Source organism: Rana temporaria, chromosome 2 (genome assembly GCF_905171775.1).
Source record: "Rana temporaria chromosome 2, aRanTem1.1, whole genome shotgun sequence".
NCBI classification, from domain to species: Eukaryota; Metazoa; Chordata; class Amphibia; order Anura; family Ranidae; genus Rana; species Rana temporaria.
The window spans coordinates 502,594,311-502,613,532 of record NC_053490.1 but is presented as its reverse complement, the minus strand read 5'-3'; the positions used below and the strand labels follow the sequence as shown (position 1 = coordinate 502,613,532).

Sequence of the window (19,222 nt, the reverse complement as noted above, 5' to 3'; positions counted from 1 at the left end):
GAGCCATTGAGTGATGCAGGGATCAGCGGGAGGAACCATTGAGTGATGCAGGGATCAGCGGGAGGAACCATTGTGTGATGCAGGGATCAGCGTGAGGAACCATTGATTGATGCAGGGATCAGCGGGAGGAACCATTGAGTGATGTAGGGATCAGCGGGAGGAACCATTGAGTGATGCAGGGATCAGCGGGAGGAACCATTAAGTGATGCAGGGATCAGCGTGAGGAACCATTGAGTGATGCAGGGATCAGCGGGAGGAACCATTGAGTGATGTAGGGATCAGCGGGAGGAACCATTGAGTGATGCAGGGATCAGCGGGAGGAACCATTAAGTGATGCAGGGATCAGCGGGAGGAACCATTGAGTGATGCAGGGATCAGCGGGAGGAGCCATTGAGTGATGCAGGGATCAGCGGGAGGAACCATTGAGTGATGCAGGGATCAGCGGGAGGAACCATTGTGTGATGCAGGGATCAGCGGGAGGAACCATTGAGTGATGTAGGGATCAGCGGGAGGAACCATTGTGTGATGCAGGGATCAGCGTGAGGAACCATTGATTGATGCAGGGATCAGCGGGAGGAACCATTGAGTGATGTAGGGATCAGCGGGAGGAACCATTGAGTGATGCAGGGATCAGCGGGAGGAACCATTAAGTGATGCAGGGATCAGCGGGAGGAACCATTGAGTGATGCAGGGATCAGCGGGAGGAACCATTGTGCATTAGCAGGGGGACACTGACATTTGAAACTCTCAGAAGAGTCAGATTCTACACAGGACTGTCAATAGAACCGGACACTTTACAATGGGCACAGTAGACAATCTTTAAAGTAATAAAAATCCGAATAGCTGATTCTCAAAGGCAGGGAAAAAAAACAATTTCCACTGACATTTATTTTTTCACTCACTTGAATAACAGGGCAATTTTCTTTTACCATCTGACTGTCACTAGATGTCTGCACAGAAGTGTACCAGTCAGTGCAGGATATCCTCCCCCTGGCCTGACACCTCCTGAATGCGGAACTCATGAGCAGTGAATTTTGTTTCCGTCGGAGCGAGATCTGAACGGACCGCTTGCTGTATGCTGCCCCCACGTGTTGTGTTCTGGTGACAGTACACAGCCAGGAGATCGGATCATCATGGGGAAGAGGAGCCGGAGTATCGGAGGGGACGGCACCGATCCGGAGCCCAAGAAAGCCAAGTCTCCGGAGCCCAAGAAAGCCAAGTCTCCGGAGCCCAAGAAAGCCAAGTCTCCGGAGCCCAAGAAAGCCAAGTCTCCGGAGCCCAAGAAAGCCAAGTCTCCGGAGCCCAAGAAAGCCAAGTCTCCGGAGCCCAAGAAAGCCAAGTCTCCGGAGCCCAAGAAAGCCAAGTCTCCGGAGCCCAAGAAAGCCAAGTCTCCGGAGCCCAAGAAAGCCAAGTCTCCGGAGGTGGAGTTCACTGGGACCCTCTTCAAATCCTTAGTGAAAGACCCCAATACTGCACTGAAAGGTGAGGGCACCTGGGGTATGAGCAGTCTGACTGACAAGTGAGGGGGGCCCCTGGGGAATGAGCAGTCTGACTGACAAGTGAGGGGGGGCCCCTGGGGTATGAGCGGTCTGCACTGACAAGCGGGGGGCCCCTGGCGTATGAGCAGTCTGACTGACAAGCGAGGGGGGGGCCCTGGGGTATGAGCGGTCTGCACTGACAAGCAAGGGGGGCCCCTGGGGTATGAGGGGTCTGCACTGACAAGCGAGGGGGGCCCCTGGGGTATGAGCGGTCTGTACTGACAAGCGAGGGGGGGCCCTTGGGGTATGAGCGGTCTGCATTGACAAGCGAGGGGGGGCCCCTGGGGTATGAGCAGTCTGACTAACAAGCAAGGGGGGGCCCCTGGGGTATGAGCAGTCTGACTAACAAGCAAGGGGGGGCCCCTGGGGTATGAGCGGTCTGCACTGACAAGTGAGGGGGGGGCCCTGGGATATGAGCGGTCTGCACTGACAAGTGAGGGGGGGCCCCTGGGGTATGAGCAGACTGCACTTTACTAACAGGTGAGGGGCCCCTGGGGTATGAGCGGTCCGCACTGACAAGTGAGGGCCCCTGGGGTATGAGCAGTCTGCACTGACAAGTGAGGGCCCCTGGGGTATGAGCAGTCTGCACTGACAAGTGAGGGCCCCTGGGGTATGAGCAGTCTGTACTGACAAGTAGGGGGGCCCCTGGGTGGGGTATGAGCAGTCTGCACTGACAAGCGAGGGGGGGGGCCCTGGGGTATGAGCGGTCTGCATTGACAAGCGAGGGGGGGCCCCTGGGGTATGAGGGGTCTGCACTGACAAGCGAGGGGGGCCCCTGGGGTATGAGGGGTCTGCACTGACAAGCGAGGGGGGCCCCTGGGGTATGAGGGGTCTGCACTGACAAGCGAGGGGGGCCCCTGGGGTATGAGCGGTCTGTACTGACAAGCGAGGGGGGGCCCTTGGGGTATGAGCAGTCTGACTGACAAGCGAGGGGGGGGGCCCTGGGGTATGAGCGGTCTGCATTGACAAGCGAGGGGGGGCCCCTGGGGTATGAGCAGTCTGACTGACAAGCGAGGGGGGGGGGCCCTGGGGTATGAGCGGTCTGCATTGACAAGAGGGGGGGCCCCTGGGGTATGAGCAGTCTGACTGACAAGCGAGGGGGGGGGGGGGCCCTGGGGTATGAGCGGTCTGCATTGACAAGCGAGGGGGGGCCCCTGGGGTATGAGCAGTCTGACTGACAAGCGAGGGGGGGGGGCCCTGGGGTATGAGCGGTCTGCATTGACAAGCGAGGGGGGGCCCCTGGGGTATGAGCAGTCTGACTAACAAGCAAGGGGGGGGCCCCTGGGGTATGAGCGGTCTGCACTGACAAGCGGGGGGGGGGGCCCTGGGATATGAGCGGTCTGCACTGACAAGCAAGGGGGGGCCCCTGGGGTATGAGCAGACTGCACTTTACTAACAGGTGAGGGGCCCCTGGGGTATGAGCGGTCTGCACTGACAAGTGAGGGGGGGCCCCTGGGGTATGAGCAGACTGCACTTTACTAACAGGTGAGGGGCCCCTGGGGTATGAGCGGTCCGCACTGACAAGTGAGGGCCCCTGGGGTATGAGCAGTCTGCACTGACAAGTGAGGGCCCCTGGGGTATGAGCAGTCTGCACTGACAAGTGAGGGCCCCTGGGGTATGAGCAGTCTGCACTGACAAGTGAGGGCCCCTGGGGTATGAGCAGTCTGTACTGACAAGTAGGGGGGCCCCTGGGTGGGGTAAGAGCAGTCTGCACTGACAAGCGAGGGGGGGGCCTGGGGTATAAGTAGACTGGACTGTACCAACAGGTGAGGGGCCCCTGGGTTATGAGCAGTCTGCACTGACAAGCGGGATGCCCCTGGGGTATGAGCGGTCCGCACTGACAAGCGGGATGCCCCTGGGGTATGAGCGGTCCGCACTGACAAGCGAGGGGGGCCCCTGGGGCATGAGCGGTCTGCACTGACAAGCGAGGGGGGCCCCTGGGGTATGAGCGGTCTGCACTGACAAGCGAGGGGGGGCCCTGGGGTATGAGCGGTCTGCACTGACAAGCGAGGGGGGGCCCTGGGGTATGAGCGGTCTGCACTGACAAGCGAGGGGGGGCCCTGGGGTATGAGCGGTCTGCACTGACAAGCGAGGGGGGGCCCTGGGGTATGAGCGGTCCGCACTGACAAGCGGGATGCCCCTGGGGTATGAGCGGTCTGCATTGACAAGCGAGGGGGGGCCCTGGGGTATGAGCGGTCTTTACTGACAAGCGAGGGGGGGGCCCTGGGGTATGAGCGGTCTTTACTGATAAGCGAGGGGGGGGCCCTGGGGTATGAGCGGTCTGCACTGACAAGCGAGGGGGGGCCTTTGGGGTATGAGCAGACTGCACTTTACTAACAGGTGAGGGGCCCCTGGGGTATGAGCAGTCTGCACTGACAAGCGAGGGGGGGGTATGAGCGGTCTGCACTGACAAGCGAGGGGGGCCCCTGGGGTATGAGCGGTCTGCACTGACAAGCGAGGGGGGCCCCTGGGTGGGGTATGAGCGGTCTGCACTGACAAGCGAGGGGGGCCCCTGGGGTATGAGAGGTCTGCACTGACAAGCGAGGGGGGCCCCTGGGGTATGAGCAGTCTGTACTGACAAGCGAGGGGCCCCTGGTTATGCCCAGCTGGGTGTATTCATTGTGGATATTTTCTGGGTGCAGCGGATCCACAGTAGTAATGAGCCTGGGTGTCCCCTGATCTCATCTTCACGCTAAATTCCCACTTGCCACTCATTTCATCCAGTGAGCTGTCACTCCTTCTCCCAGCCAGGGCCGTCTTTAATGTTGATTGGACAATGGGCAAAAATGTTCTTGGGGCTTCAAGGGAATTTAAACTGGGATAGTTGGCAAGTATGAGGCAGCTGCTTTGGGCCCCACAACAATGACAGGGCCCAGGGCAGCTTCCCCTTTTGCCCCGCCTTAAAGATGACCCTGCCCCCAGCTCATGTACACAAAGCGGCGGGATGGGTTTGGACGCTGCGGCTCATGGGAAGTCCTGTGACTCGGGATGTTGTGGATTACTGGACTGATGAATATTCATGTTTTTCAGGTTTGCAGCAATTCATCACTTTATCTAGAAAGCTGCCCAGTCCTCACATTTATGATGTGGTGGAGGGTTATATTAAGATTTCTGTGGAATGCAGTGAAATGTTGAAGCTTTTGGATGGAGAGAGAAGACCTGAGAGTGAGGTGAGTGCACTTTATTTAAGGCTAAATTCAAGACAAATGGCTCTATACACAGTTAACCACTTCCCGACCGCCGCATGTATATGTACGTCCACAGAATGGCACGTACAGGCAAATGGTACATGTACGTTCTTGCCTTTCCGCGGGTCGGGGCCCCCCCCCCCCTACATGCGGCGGTCGGATTCCCGCGGGGAGCGATCCGGGACGACGGCGCGGCTATTCGTTTATAGCCGCTCCGTCGCGATCGCTCCCCGGAGCTGAAGAACGGGGAGAGCCGTATGTAAACACGGCTTCCCCGTGCTTCACTGTGGCGGCTGCATCGATCGAGTGATCCCTTTTATAGGGAGACTCGATCGATGACGTCACACCTACAGCCACACCCCCCTACAGTTGTAAACACACACTAGGTGAACCCTAACTCCTACAGCGCCCCCTGTGGTTAACTCCCAAACTGCAACTGTCATTTTCACAATAAACAATGCAATTTAAATGCATTTTTTGCTGTGAAAATGACAATGGTCCCAAAAATGTGTCAAAATTGTCCGAAGTGTCCGCCATAATGTCGCAGTCACGAAAAAAAAATCGCTGATCGCCGCCATTAGTAGTAAAAAAAAAAAAAACTATCCCCTATTTTGTAAACGCTATAAATTTTGCGCAAACCAATCGTTAAACGCTTATTGCGATTTTTTTATTTTTTTTTACCAAAAATATGTAGAAGAATACGTATCGGCCTAAACTGAGGAAATTTTTTTTTTTATATATATTTTTGGGGGATATTTATTATAGCAAAAAGTAAAAAATATTGCATTTTTTTCAAAATTGTCACTCTATTTTTGTTTATAGCGAAAAAAATAAAAACCGCAGAGGTGATCAAATACCACCAAAAGAAAGCTCTATTTGTGGGGGAAAAAGGACGTCAATTTTGTTTGGGAGCCACGTCGCACGACCGTGCAATTGTCTGTTAAAGCGACGTAGTGCCGAATTGTAAAAACGCCTCTGGGCATTTAGCAGCATATTGGTCCGGGGCTTAAGTGGATAACAAAGGAGTTATATGTCCGTCCATCCATCCAGTTCTGAGATTTACACAGCTCTGCCACATCCCTGTCCAGCTCACGAGTACCATCTGCCTTTGTGGCTGAAGGCTTGTACAGTGGAACTTTGGATTATGGAATAATCCGTTCCAGGAGAATGCTTGTAATCCAAAGCACTTGCATATCAAAGCGAGTTTCCCCGTTGAAGTCAATGGAAATGAAGGTAATGTGTGACGTGGCTCCCGATCAAAATTGACATCCCTTTTTTCCCCCACATTAGAGCTTTCTTTTGGTGGTATTTGATCACCTCTGCGCTTTTTATTTTTTGTGCTATAAACAAAAGTAGAGCGACTATTTTGAAAAAAAAGCTATATTTTTTTTTTTTTACTTTTTGCTATAATAAACATCCCCAAAAAATATATATAAATATATCTAAAAAAAGTTTGCCTCAGTTTAGGCCGATACGTATTCTACATATTTCTGGTAAAAAAAATCGCAATAAGCGTTTGATTGGTTTGCGCAAAAGTTATAGCGTCTACAAAATACTAGTAATGGCGATCAGTGTTTTTTTTTTTTATTTAATTTTTTATCACGACTGTGACATTATGGCGGACACATCGGATACTTTTGATGCTATTTTAAGACCATTGTCATTTATACAGCAATCGGTGCTATAAAAATGCATTGATTACTGTGTAAATGACACTGGCAGTGAACGGTTTACTACTAGGGGGCGAGGAAGGGGTTAAGTTTGTCCTAGGGAGTGATTCTAACTGTGAGGGGGAGTGGCTACGAGTGACACGACGCTGCTCCCGATCAGGGCCGTCTTTAATATGGTTTGGGCCCTGGGCAAACATTTTTTTTGGGCCCCCTCCAGCTTATTTTGGGCCTGGCTGGTTCACATGCATGTGTTTTGGCGGCCCTCATTTGTGCAGGTACAGCAGCCCATTGGTTTGAATGGGCTGCCATGCCTTCGTATATATAAAAAAATAAAAGAAATATATAAAAAAAGTTTTTTATATATAAAAAAAGGGGGGTTGTCATCCGAAGCCCTGGGGACCTCCAGACCTCTAAAAAAAAAATTGTCCCTTTAATAAAAAATAAAATAAAAATATATTAAAAAAATATATTTTTTTTATTTAAAAAAAAAAAAAAAAAAAGAGGGTTGCCATCTGGGGCCCTGGGGACCTCCGGACCCCTAAAAAAAAAGAAAAAAAAAGGGGGTTGCTTTGGGCCCTCAACAGTGACAGGGCCCTGGGCAGATGCCCCTGTTTGTCCTATGGTAAAGACGGCCCTGCTCCCAATGACAGGGAGAAGACGATCGGTGTCCTGTCACTAGGCGGAACAGGGAGATGCCTTGTTTACATAGGCATCCCCCCGTTCTGCAGCTCCGTGACACGATCGCGGGACACCGGCGGACACCGAGCTAGCGAAATTCAAAGTGACGTGTATATACGTTACTTTGTGCAGCCATGCCATTCTGTCGACTTATATGTACAGGCGGCGGTCAGCTGTGTATAGGCACAGACTGTGAGGCTCAGCCCCCCCCCCCCCTTCACAGGCTGTGATTGACAGCAGCTTGAACCTTTTTTTAAATTTGGCAACATTTTTTTTACCACATGATCAGCTGTGTCCAATCAGGGCTGATCACGATGTAAACAGGAAGAGCCGTTGATCGGCTTTTTCTCACGCACGTCTGACTGACGCAAGTAGAGGAGAGCCGATCAGCTGCTCTCCTGACAAGGGGGGTCTGCGCTGATTGTTTATCAGCGCAGCCCCCCTTTGGATGTCTGCCCAGGACCACCAGGGAAGTGCCAGTCTGTGCCCAGGCAGCTGCCAATCAGTGCCTATCCACAATGCCTGCCAGTGCCACCAGGGATGCCTATCAGTGCCACCCATAAGTACCCATCATTGCAGCCTTTCAGTGCCCATCAGTGACACCTATCAGTGCTGCCTATTAATGCCCATCAGTGCCACCTCATTGGTGCCGCATTGTCAGTGCCGCCATATCGGTGCCTGTCAGTGAAGGAGAAAACTTACCGTATTTATTGGGGTATAGCGCGCTCCCGCGTATAGCGCGCACCCCTAAAGTGGACCCGAAATTCCTGTGGAATAAAGATTTTTGTACTTACAGTTTTGGTGTCTTGCGCAGCGTCCATCGGCGGCCTCGTCTGGTCCGGCGTCCATCTGCGGCTTCGGGTGTCCTCTTCGTCGGGTCCGGCGTCCTTCTGCGGCGTCCTCCCTGCTCGTTTTCCCGCTTTCCTGCGCCGAGTTTGAATACTGCGCCGGCATATACCGAGCGCAGTACACTCGTGTATAGTCGGGCAGGCTTGGCTACTCTCGCGCTCACGTCCTGTACGTCCAGGACGTCAGCGCGAGAGGAGCCGAGACTGCCCGACTATACACGAGTGTACTGCGCTCGGTATATGCCGGCGCAGTATTCAAACTCGGCGCGGGTATCGGCGTATATCGCGCACACACGATTTTGCCCTGATTTTCAGGGCAAAAAAGTGTGCGGTATACGCCGATAAATACGGTACTTATTTACAACATTTTATAACGGAAACAAAAGAAAAACGTTTTCTTTTAAAAAATTACGGTCTTTTTTTTTTTATTTGTTTAGCAAAAAATAAAAAACGCAGAGGTGATCAAATATCACCAAACGGAATGATAAAAATTCTGTTTGGGTACAGTGTAGCATGACCGCGCAATTGTGATTTAAACAGTGACAGCGCTGAAAGCTGAAAATTGGCCTGGGCAGGAAGGGGGTGTAAGTGCCTGGTATTGAAGTGGTTAATAGACTTTAATAACAAATTGAAGTGACTGTAGATTCCATTTAGTGTTGCTAACATGGCTGATTTCTGCTGCCAAACCCCTCTCCTATTATGGTTTCTTCTATACTGACGATGATCAATACATTTTTTGTGTTTCTCTGATTTCAGACGATGTTATTCTTCCAAGCCCTGGAAGCCATTCTGCTGAGAACGGCCAGTGACTTGTCACATCTGAGTGTTGCTGGTGTTAACATAGTCAAGTACATACTGAACACACACATGAAGCTGATCTATTCCGCTGTGTACTCAGAAACCCACAGGTAAGACTTTCCTAGGGACTGCCGTATTCTCCATGTTTCTTTTCCATAACGTAGTTGGGAAGGTCGTTCTCTATTGCAGTGTTTTTCAATCTTTTTTCAGTCGAGGCATCCATTAACCACTTCCCGCCCGGCCTATAGCAGAACGACAGCCGGGCAGTGGTTGCGTTATCCTGACTGGACGTCGTATGACGTCCATCAGGATGAGCCGTCTTCGCGTGCCTGCGGGGGCCAGTGGTGTGTCACTCTACAGCCTCATACACACACGATCGGATTTTCCGACAACAATTGCGTGATGGAAGGGTTTTGTCGGAAAATCCAACTGTTTGTATGCTCCATCGGACAATTGTTGTCGGATTTTCCACAATAACACAATTTCCTAAGCAATAGGTAAAGTTGTTTGTATCATTTCAGTTTCCTTCTTCTAAAATCCTTTAATTTTTGAATCTGCACAGGATGTCCCGAATTTGCCTCAACTTGTTGTCTGCAATGGTGACACAAGGACCAGACTGTGCCAGGGATGTTTTCAGCCATTTTGATTTCAACAACAAGTACCTGCCGGGATTGCTGAAGAAAAGAGACAAACAAGTAAGTATCCATAGCAATCCAGGCACGCATACTGATCCATAAAACTGACTGACTGAGGTAGACCCCAAACAGGTCTGCACCGCCAACCCCTTACTTCTACTTGTAGGTACTGGACTGGTTCTCTCTCCACCACCAGCCTCCTCCGCCATGCCTTTGGGTCTTCCCTCCCCCCGCCTCTGCTGCTGTCATCAGTAAACAGCTGGGAGTGAGAGCCGGCCCCCTTTCTCTTCTCTTTGGCTGACTGACTTTGGCAGCAGTGGGAACCAATGGCACGCACTGCTGTCTCAGCCAATGAGGAGGGGAGTCCCGGGCAGCCTAGACACTTCTGCAACATCGCTGCATCTGGGTGGGGGGTTGCTGCCGCACACAGAAGATTTTTTATCTTGATGCATTGAATGCATTACGATAAATAACCTTCTGCCTTACCTACAGCCACTTTAACTCTGAGCGTGACGCGCTCCGGGAACCCTGCGCTCTGAGCGTGACGCGCTCCCGGGAACCCTGCGCTCTGAGCGTGACACGCTCCCGGGAACCCTGCGCTCTGAGCGTGACGCGCTCCCGGGAACCCTGCGCTCTGAGCGTGACGCGCTCCCGGGAACCCTGCGCTTTGAGCGTGACGCGCTCCCGGGAACCCTGCGCTTTGAGCGTGACGCGCTCCCGGGAACCCTGCGCTTTGAGCGTGACGCGCTCCCGGGAACCCTGCGCTTTGAGCGTGACGCGCTCCCGGGAACCCTGCGCTTTGAGCGTGACGCGCTCCCGGGAACCCTGCGCTTTGAGCGTGACGCGCTCCCGGGAACCCTGCGCTTTGAGCGTGACGCGCTCCCGGGAACCCTGCGCTCTCTTGTAATACTTATTTTATTTTTGTGTCCACAAACACACTGCGTTTGGGCTTAACAATGTATCATCACCCGCAGTAGATCATGAACAGTGCCGAAAACACACACGGAACATGCCTTTCTGGCACTGCATTCTGGTGTGAACCGCCCTTACAGGTGATCTTTGACTTCGGCTGGGTTCACACTACTACACTACTTTCATCCTACTTTGCTCTGTGTTCAATGTTTCCCTATGAGAGCGTCTTGTAGCGTCCTACACAAGTCGGTCCGACTTTGAAAATGCTCCCTGTACTACTTTTGGTCCTACATTGATCCTACTTCAGGACCATTGAATATCATTGAAGTCGGACCAAAGTAGTATCCTGTTCATGAAAGTAGGATGGATGTAGGACCAATGTAGGATAAATGTAGGACCAATGTAGCAGAGCAAAGTAGGATGAAAGTAGTGTAGTAGTGTGAACCCAGCCTTCATCAGTGTTGATGAAGTAGATCTCCAGCTCTCTATGGTTGCCTACACCTGGGCTAGGCTGGGCTGTCCCAGCTTCATTTAAGGTGTGTGGCCACCTTTTTAAAGCTGCAAAGAGCCTATAAATGTAATAATATAGTTGTGCGCTTATTTATAGATTAAAAAAAAGTTAAATTTTCATAATGTATGTAACAAATTACGAATAGTGAAAATAAAATACAAATAATTTAATATTTAGTAGACATGTGCAATTCGTTTTGTTTCCAATTCGTTTTTTTACGAAAATTCGGAAATTCGTTAATTACGAATTTTCGTATTTACAATTTTTTTATTCCGAAAATTTTGAATGTACGAATTTTTGTATTTCTGAAAATTTGAATTTTCGAAAATTCGTATTTACGATTTTTCGTACTTCCGTTTTTTTCCCGAATTTTCGTATTTTTCCATTTTCGAATTTTTCAAATTGGAAAATTGAAAAAATCGAAGTTCGAAAATTGAAAAAATGTTTCGAATTTTGAATTTTCCAATTTCGAATTTTTCCTTTTCGAATTTTTCAAATTTCGAAATTTTGAAATTTCGTATTTCCGAATTTTCGTATTTTCGTATTTCCGAATATTTTCGTATTTCCGAATTTCAAAAATTGAATAATTCGAAAATTCGAAAACTGAAATACGAAACTTCGAAAATACGAAATTTCAAAAATTCGAAAATGGAAAAATTCGATAATGGAAAAATTCGATAATTGAAAAATTCGATAATTGAAAAATTCGATAATTGAAAAATTCGATAATTGAAAATTTCGAAAATTTAAAAATTCGAAATGTCAAAAATTCGAAAATCAAAAATTGAAAAATTCGAAAATCGAAATTTCGAAAATTGAAAAATTTGAAATGTCAAAAACTCGAAAATCGAAATTTCGAAATGTCAAAAATTCGAAAATTGAAAAATTCGAAATGTCGAAAATTGAAAAATTCGAAATGTCAAAAATACGAAAATTGAAAAATTCGAAAATTGAAAAATCGTTTCATTAGTTTTTTTTCGTTTCATTCGTTTTTTTTTCGTTTCATTAGTTTTTTTTCTTTTTTTTTGCTTTTTCGGAAATTCCGAAAATTTCCTGAATTTACGAAAAAAGCAAAAAAAAATTAAATTTTTTATTTTTTCGAAATTTACGAATTTCCGAAAAAAATAAAAAAACGAATGAAACAAAAACGGAAAAAACGTATTTTTCGAATTTACGAAAAAATATAAAAAACGAAAATAACATAAAGGAAAAAAACGAATTTTTTGGCAGTGCACATGTCTAATATTTAGTATGGTTGAATGGAAGGCTGATACCAGGTTACCTACAGAAACTTACAATTCTTGCATAGAAAAACTATATTATGAGATATATAATGGTGATCACAGAGCTTCATTTATTTGTGTATTTTGTTTTGTCTGGCGTTTAGTTGAAGGGACGATAAAAATGCTTTTATGTCCATTTTTTGTGTCCCTGATTCCTCTTGCATGATTGAAACCTTCTGTCTTTCTATTGTAGGGCAGACCGGATGTTAGGATGGCATATATACAGTTTGCTCTCTCCTTCCTGATTTCTGGGGATAATACGAACATTGTTCAAGTTCTGGAGCTCAAAGGTAAAATAAGTATAGTGATTAAAGCTTAAAGTATACACGTTGAGTTTTTTCAACCAGCAGTTTGAACTAAAACCCCCACAGATCACTGCAAGCTACGTTGATACAGCAATTTCTCCCACTGGGCCTTTTTATTCTGACAGCAGGGACTCCCACTTCTGCACAGACAGCAGTACACATGGACTGAAATGTTGGTGCTTAATGTGGTTGTAAAGGTTTTTTTTTTTAAAATACCAAACATGTCATACTTACCTACACTGTGCAGTTCGTTTTGCACAGAGTGGCCCCGATCCTCCTTTTCTGAGGTCCCTCTGCGCTCTTGCAGCTCCCGTGTCATGCACTCGGCATCCATAGCCGCCGAGTGTTTGACTTGACTCACCCCCCGGTGACCGCATCATTGAATTTGATTGACAGTAGCAGAAGCCAATGGCTGCATCGCTATCAATCTATCCAATCAATGCCAAGACTTTGTGGATAAGAGGACACTGGAGATGCGCAGAGCAGGTGAACTGGCTCAGGTAAGAAAAACTGGGGGGCCCATGATTGCCAGGTATTTTTTCACCTTAATGCATAGGATGCAATTAAAGCGGTTCTCCACCCTAAAGTGAAGTCGCGCTGATCAGCACCCTCCCCCCTCCGGTGTCACATTTGACACCTTTCAGGGGGGAGGGGGGTGCAGATACCTGTCTAAAGACAGGTATTTGCACCCACTTCCGGCCCGGCATTCACGGGCATAAGACGGGCATTGCGTCACATCCCGTCGCCCCCCCCCCCCGTTGTGTGCTGGGAACACTCGGCTCCCAGCACACAGCGGGAGCCAATCGGCGGGCGCAGCGCGACTCGCGCATGCGCCGTAGGGAACCGGGCAGTGAAGCCGGAGCGCTTCACTTCCTGGTTCCCTCAGCGTGGATGGAGGGGGGAGCAGCAGGGTGACGAGCGATCGCTCGTCCTCTGCTGCGGACGCCGCTGGACTCCAGGACAGGTAAATGTCCTAATATTAAAAGTGAGCAGCTGCAGTATTTGTAGCTGCTGGCTTTTAATATTTTTTTTTGGCGGAACATCCGCTTTAAGGTGAAAAAACACGAACCTTTACAACCCCTTAAGTCATATTCACTTATCTGTACACTTTTAATCATAAGATATCAAAACCTTCCACTGTACCAGAAACACCATGGTCTTGCAGCCCTGTCATCACTGACACACTGGGGGTTATTTACTAAAACTGGAGAGTGCAAAAAATGGTGCAACTCTGCATAGAAACCAATCGGCTTCCAGGTTTTAATTGTCAAAGCTTAAAGGGGTTGTAAAGGTAAACGTTTTTTCACCTTAATGCATCCTATGCATTAAAGTGAAAAAACATCCGATGGTAAGCCCCCATTTTACTTACCTGACCCTCGAAAGTCCCACGCTCACCCCTGTCATCCTCCTCGGTTCTCAGTCTGTGGCTGTTGATTGGCTAGGTTGGATGGATTGATAGCAGCACAGCCATTGGCTGGCGCTGCTGTCAATCACATCCAATGATGCGACGCGCCGGGGGGTGGGGCCGAGTGATACAGTGAGCAGCTATGGCCGGCGCTGTATCACGGGAGCAAGCTCGCAAGAGCTTTCCACCATGCTCGCTCGCATGAAGGTGGAAAGCTCTTGCGAGGAGGAGCCGAGACAGCTGCCGAGGGACCCCAGAAGACACGGATCGGGGACACTCTCTGCAAAACGAGCTGCACAGTGGAGGTAAGTTTGTTATTTTACCCCAAAAAAAAAATTCTCCTTTTAGTGTTCCTTTAATTGAACAAGCTGAAGTTAGAAGCCGAATGGCTACCATGCACAGCTGCACCCGTTTCTGAGTGCTCCAGTTTTAGTAAATCTCCCCCACTGTGTGTTTTTCTAATTTTTGAATGGGCTTTCTCCTGTTGATCCAACTCCTCTTCTAGACCCATTGGTGGAAATTAATCACAGGCTGCAGGTAAAAAAAACGATCTGGCTATCTTGGCAGCAAGCCTCCTGTTCTTGTGATCCATAGTAATGCTGATAGAGCAGGAGCACGCCCATTCAGGTCAGCCCAGCCAGACTCTGTGGGGCAGATTCAGAAAGAGATACGACGGCGTATCAGGAGATACGCCGTCGTATCTGAGTTCCATCGGTCGTATCTATGCTCCTGATTCATAGAATCAGGTTCCGCATAGATCTCCCTAAGATCCGACAGGTGTAAGTGACTTACACCGTCGGATCTTAGGCTGCAATCTCACGCTGGCCGCTAGGTGGCGCTTCCGTTTGTATACGCGAGGAATATGCAAATGAGGAGTTACGCCGATTTAGAAACGAACGACCGCCCGGCGCTTTTTTTTTTTACGTCGTCTGCGTTCGGCTTTTTCCGGCGTATAGTTACCCCTGCTATATGCGGCGTATCCTATGTTAAGTATGGCCGTCGTTCCCGGGTCGAATTTTGAATTTTTTACGTTATTTGCGCAAGTCGTTCGCGAATACGGATGAACGTAATTTACGTTCACGTCGAAACCAATGACGTCCTAGCGACGTCATTTAGAGCAATGCAAGCTGGGAAATTTAGCGGACGGCGCATGCGCAGTTCGTTCGGTGCGGGGATGCGCCTGATTTAAATTTTACACGCCCCCTAGCCGCAGAATTTGAATTCCGCCGGGGGATTTACGATACGCCGCCGCAACTTTACAGGCAAGTGCTTTCTGAATAAAGCACTTGCCTCAAAAACTTGCGGCGGCGGATCGTAAATCAGATAGGTTACGCGGATCTAAAGATCCGCTCCCCTATCTGAATCTAGCCCTGTGTATTCAGTGAAGGAAAATCTTTTTCTTTCTATGGCGGTATACGGTTTTGACCACCAATGACTCAAAGGGGATCAGAGATGATCTCTAAGGCCGCGTACACACGGTCGATCCATCCTATGAGAATGGTCCGACGGACCGTTTTCATCGGTTCACCGCTGAAGCAGACTGGTGATCTGATGTGCGTACACACCATCGTTCCAAAAACCGATCGGGTCAGAACGCGGTGACGTAAAACACGCGACGTGCTGAAAACAACAAAGTTCAATGCTTCCAAGCATGCGTCGACTTGATTCTGAGGGTTTTGAACCGATGCTTTTGTGTACTAACCACCGGTTTGGACCTATTGGTCAGCGGTCCATCGGTTCGATTTTAAAGCAAGTTCTCTAATTTTTGTCCGAAGGACAAAAGACCGATGGGGCGTAGACACGGACGGTTTGGACAGATGAAACTGAACTTCGGTCCATTTTCATCGGTTTGGACCGATGGTGTGTACGCGGCCTTAGAGTTTTGTTGTATCCCCAAATGAATGTTAGAAGAAATACTGTAGGCATCAAGACAAGTGATTGTGAATAAGTTCTTGTAGTATTTATAAATGCCAGTGGATGGCACTGTTGGCCATGAGAAGATGATATAAATAACATTCTGTTACAATATATAGAACACATGACTTTACTACAGAGAGCATTGATGATTTACAAAGTGCCTAAGCCATAACATTTATATTTCACCATTCATTGGTATGTTAGCCCGTGCTATTATAACATTTGCAATTTTATTCTAGTGAGAAATCGTATTCTCCCCCCCCCCCTTTTTTTTTTTGTCCGATATGTCTGCTGTTATAGAAAAAATACAAGTCTAAATTCCTGAAAGAAAAGACTGCACCAATGTAAGAATTGGGCTCCATTCACACTTGTGATGCTACTTTGGACATCAAAGTTGCATAATCTCTCCCTCTCTTCTGGCATCTTCCCTAACTCTTTGAAACATGCATTTGTCAGCCCCATCCTTACAGCGTTAGTAAACCCGCTGCTGTGTTTTTTCTTTTTCTTTTTTACACCTGAAAAGCAAAATCCATAATGAGCTAGTATGCACCGCATACTAGCTCATTAAGAAATACTTACCTTGAAACAAGGTGTGAGGAACTTACCTGGTCCACGCCGAGGGAGATGTCATCTTGCCTCGGCGTGTCTTCCGGGTATCGCCGCTGGAGCGTCACTCCCACGCATGCGCACTTCTCCCCGGCAATGTCCGGCAGATGCCGGCCGTTTAGTCGAGGATCTCCGATGTGCATGCGCCGCTGCAGTCAGCAGCGCATTGCGAGGGGAATATCTCCTAAACCTTACAGGTTTAGGAGATATTCTTTATACCTATAGCCTTATTATAGGCTTACCTCTAGGTTAAAGTGGTAGTACAGAGTTTACTACCACTTTAAAAAGCCCACACTGGACCCATCCAACCTTGACAACCTACGCCCTATCTCCTTGCATCCCCTTTTTATCCAAACTCCTTGAACGTCTAGTCTACAACCGACTGAGCGTCCACCTTGCCAATAACCTCCATGATCCCCTTCAGTCTGGATTTCGTCCTCAACATTCCACAGAAACTGCTCTCCTAAAACTAACAAACGATATACTAACGGCCAAAACTGAGGGACACTATTCTGTACTCCTACACCTCTCTGCTGCCTTCGATATGGTTGACCACCCACTCCTCCTCAAAACACTCCATGCCTTTGGTCTCCGTGACTGTACTCTTCGCTGGTTCTCTACCTACTTATCCAACCGCACCTTTAGCGTTCCTTACAATTCTACTTCCTCCTCTCCTCTTCCTTTCTCTGTTGGGGTCCCCCAAGGTTCTGTTCTTGGACCCCTCCTATTTTCAATCTACACCTCCTCCCTGGGTCAGCTGATAGCCTCCCACGGCTTCCAATACCATCTCTACGCTGATGATACTCAAATCTATTTCTCTGCCCTCAACTCGCCCCTTCATTCTCCTCATGTATCACTAATTTACTACCAGATATATCACTTTGTCACACCACTTCCTCAAACTCAATCTGTCCAAAACCGAACTTATCATTTTTCTTCCCCTGATCTCTCTGTCAAAATTGATGGCACAACCATAAGCCCATCCCCACATGCCAAGGTCCTAGGTGTAGTCCTGGACTCTGAACTCTCCTTCAAGCCCCACGTCCAATCGATGTGCAAATCTTGCCGCCTCAACCTCTGCAATATCTCCAAAATACGCCCCTTTCTAACTAATGACACAACAAAACTCCTAATTCACTCCCTGGTCATCTCTCGCCTCGATTACTGCAACTCCCTCCTCATTGGCTTACCTCTCCATACACTAACCCCCCTTCAGTCCATCATGAATACTGCTGCCAGACTCCTCCACCTTACCAACCGCTCTGTCTCTGCTGCTCCTCTCTGTCAATCCCTCCACTGGCTTCCACTCACCCAACAAATTAAATTCAAAATACTAACAATTACCTACAAAAGCCATCCACACCTCTGCCCCCAGTTACATCACTGACCTAGTTTCTAAATACCAACCTAATCGTTCTCTTCATTCTTCTCAAGACCTCCTGCTCTCTAGCTCTCTCATCACCTCCTCCCATGCTCGTCTCCAGGACTTTTCCAGAGCCTCTCCAAGCCTATGGAACTCCTTACCCCAATCTGTCCGTATATCTCCTTCTATTAGTTTTTAGATGATCCCTGAAAACCCTCCTCTTCAGAGAAGCCTATCCTACCCACACCTAACAACTGTATTTTCATTTTGTCCATCTGATCATCCCCCACAGCTACTACCCTTTTGTTCCACTTAACCCTCCCTTCTAGATTGTAAGCTCTAACGAGCAGGGCCCTCTGATCCTTCCTGTTTTGAATTGTATTGTAACTGATGTTGTAAAGCGCTGCACAAACTGTTGGTGCTATATAAATCCTGTATAATAATAAAAATTATAACAAATCGTTCCCCATGTTTTGCAATGATAACCATTTATATATGGGCGACTTCAAAGTAGTTCATGCACTACTTCGCTCTGACTTTCATGCAACTTGAGGGCCATAGATTTCAATGTTAACCCTCAGAAGTTGCATGAAAGTTGTACCTGAATGTTCTACAATGCAACAGTTGTCCATTATCATTGGTCAAAGCCATATCCAAGTTGCACTTATCCAAAGTTGCGTTAAATTTGCACTCCAAAGTTGGCGCAAGTGTGACTGGAGCCCTAAAGTGGTTGTAAACCCACTTTTTTTACTTTTACCTACAGGTAAGCCTATAACAAGGCTTACCTGTAGGTAAGGAGAATATCTCCTAAACCTGCACGGGGGGGATCTACGGCGAAAGCACCGGCAGCCGCCGGACCTCGCAGAGTTTTAAATCTCCCGCGCGGGAGTGACGTCATCGCCGCTCCAGCCAATCACAGCACTGGAGCGGCGATACCCGGAAGACACGCTGGAGCAAGATGAAATCTCGCTCGGCGTGGACCAGGTAAGTGCTACACACCTCGTTCCGAGGTAAGTATTTCATAATGAGCTAATATGCGGTGCATATTAGCTCATTATGACTTTTGCCTTACAGGAGAAAAAATAAATTAAAAAATTTGATGCGGGTTTACAACCGCTTTAAAGCAGAGCTTTATAACGGATGCTTTTTTTTTGGTGACTGGTTCTCTTCAAAGCTACATTTAAGCCACAAGACTGCGTCCTAGTAGATTTGTGCCAGTTATGGTTTACACATTCACATTCTAGACATTATTTTTATATATATTTCCTTTTTTTTTTAGGTTTCTTTAGTGAGATTTTCTTCACTGGGATAAAGGAAGATAGAATATCCACAATAAATCTCCTGTTGTCCTTGCTGCAAACCAAGGTGAGGTCTCTGCTCTAATACACTGCTTTCAAAGCATAAAAACTCTCTGCAATAATTCAGCACAAAATTTTAAAGCCTAAGTTCATTAAGAACATGTTACACCTGTATTTAGGGTGTACCATGGTCCTAAGCACCCGCAAGCCACCCCCAGAGCCCCATCCCCTGTGACAGCAGACAGGAGTTCTTGTACTGTCACATTT

At 48.2% G+C, this 19,222-nt stretch overlaps 1 protein-coding gene across 2 annotated transcripts in view; it reads left to right on the top strand.

Annotated features, from left to right (window-relative positions):
* Positions 1 to 1,025: 1,025 nt before the first annotated feature.
* The window catches only part of URB1 (URB1 ribosome biogenesis homolog), a 141,183-nt gene continuing 122,986 nt past the window's right edge, over positions 1,026 to 19,222 (top strand). The window contains exons 1-6 of one of the 2 annotated variants that reach the window (XM_040338871.1): positions 1,026 to 1,482; positions 4,569 to 4,708; positions 8,679 to 8,830; positions 9,283 to 9,415; positions 12,255 to 12,351; positions 18,937 to 19,022. In XM_040338871.1, coding sequence (XP_040194805.1) covers positions 1,134 to 1,482; positions 4,569 to 4,708; positions 8,679 to 8,830; positions 9,283 to 9,415; positions 12,255 to 12,351; positions 18,937 to 19,022 — 957 coding nt within the window. In that variant the 5' untranslated portion in view covers positions 1,026 to 1,133. The remainder of the gene's footprint in view (positions 1,483 to 4,568; positions 4,709 to 8,678; positions 8,831 to 9,282; positions 9,416 to 12,254; positions 12,352 to 18,936; positions 19,023 to 19,222) is intronic. The other variant, XM_040338872.1, reaches the window with a different exon arrangement.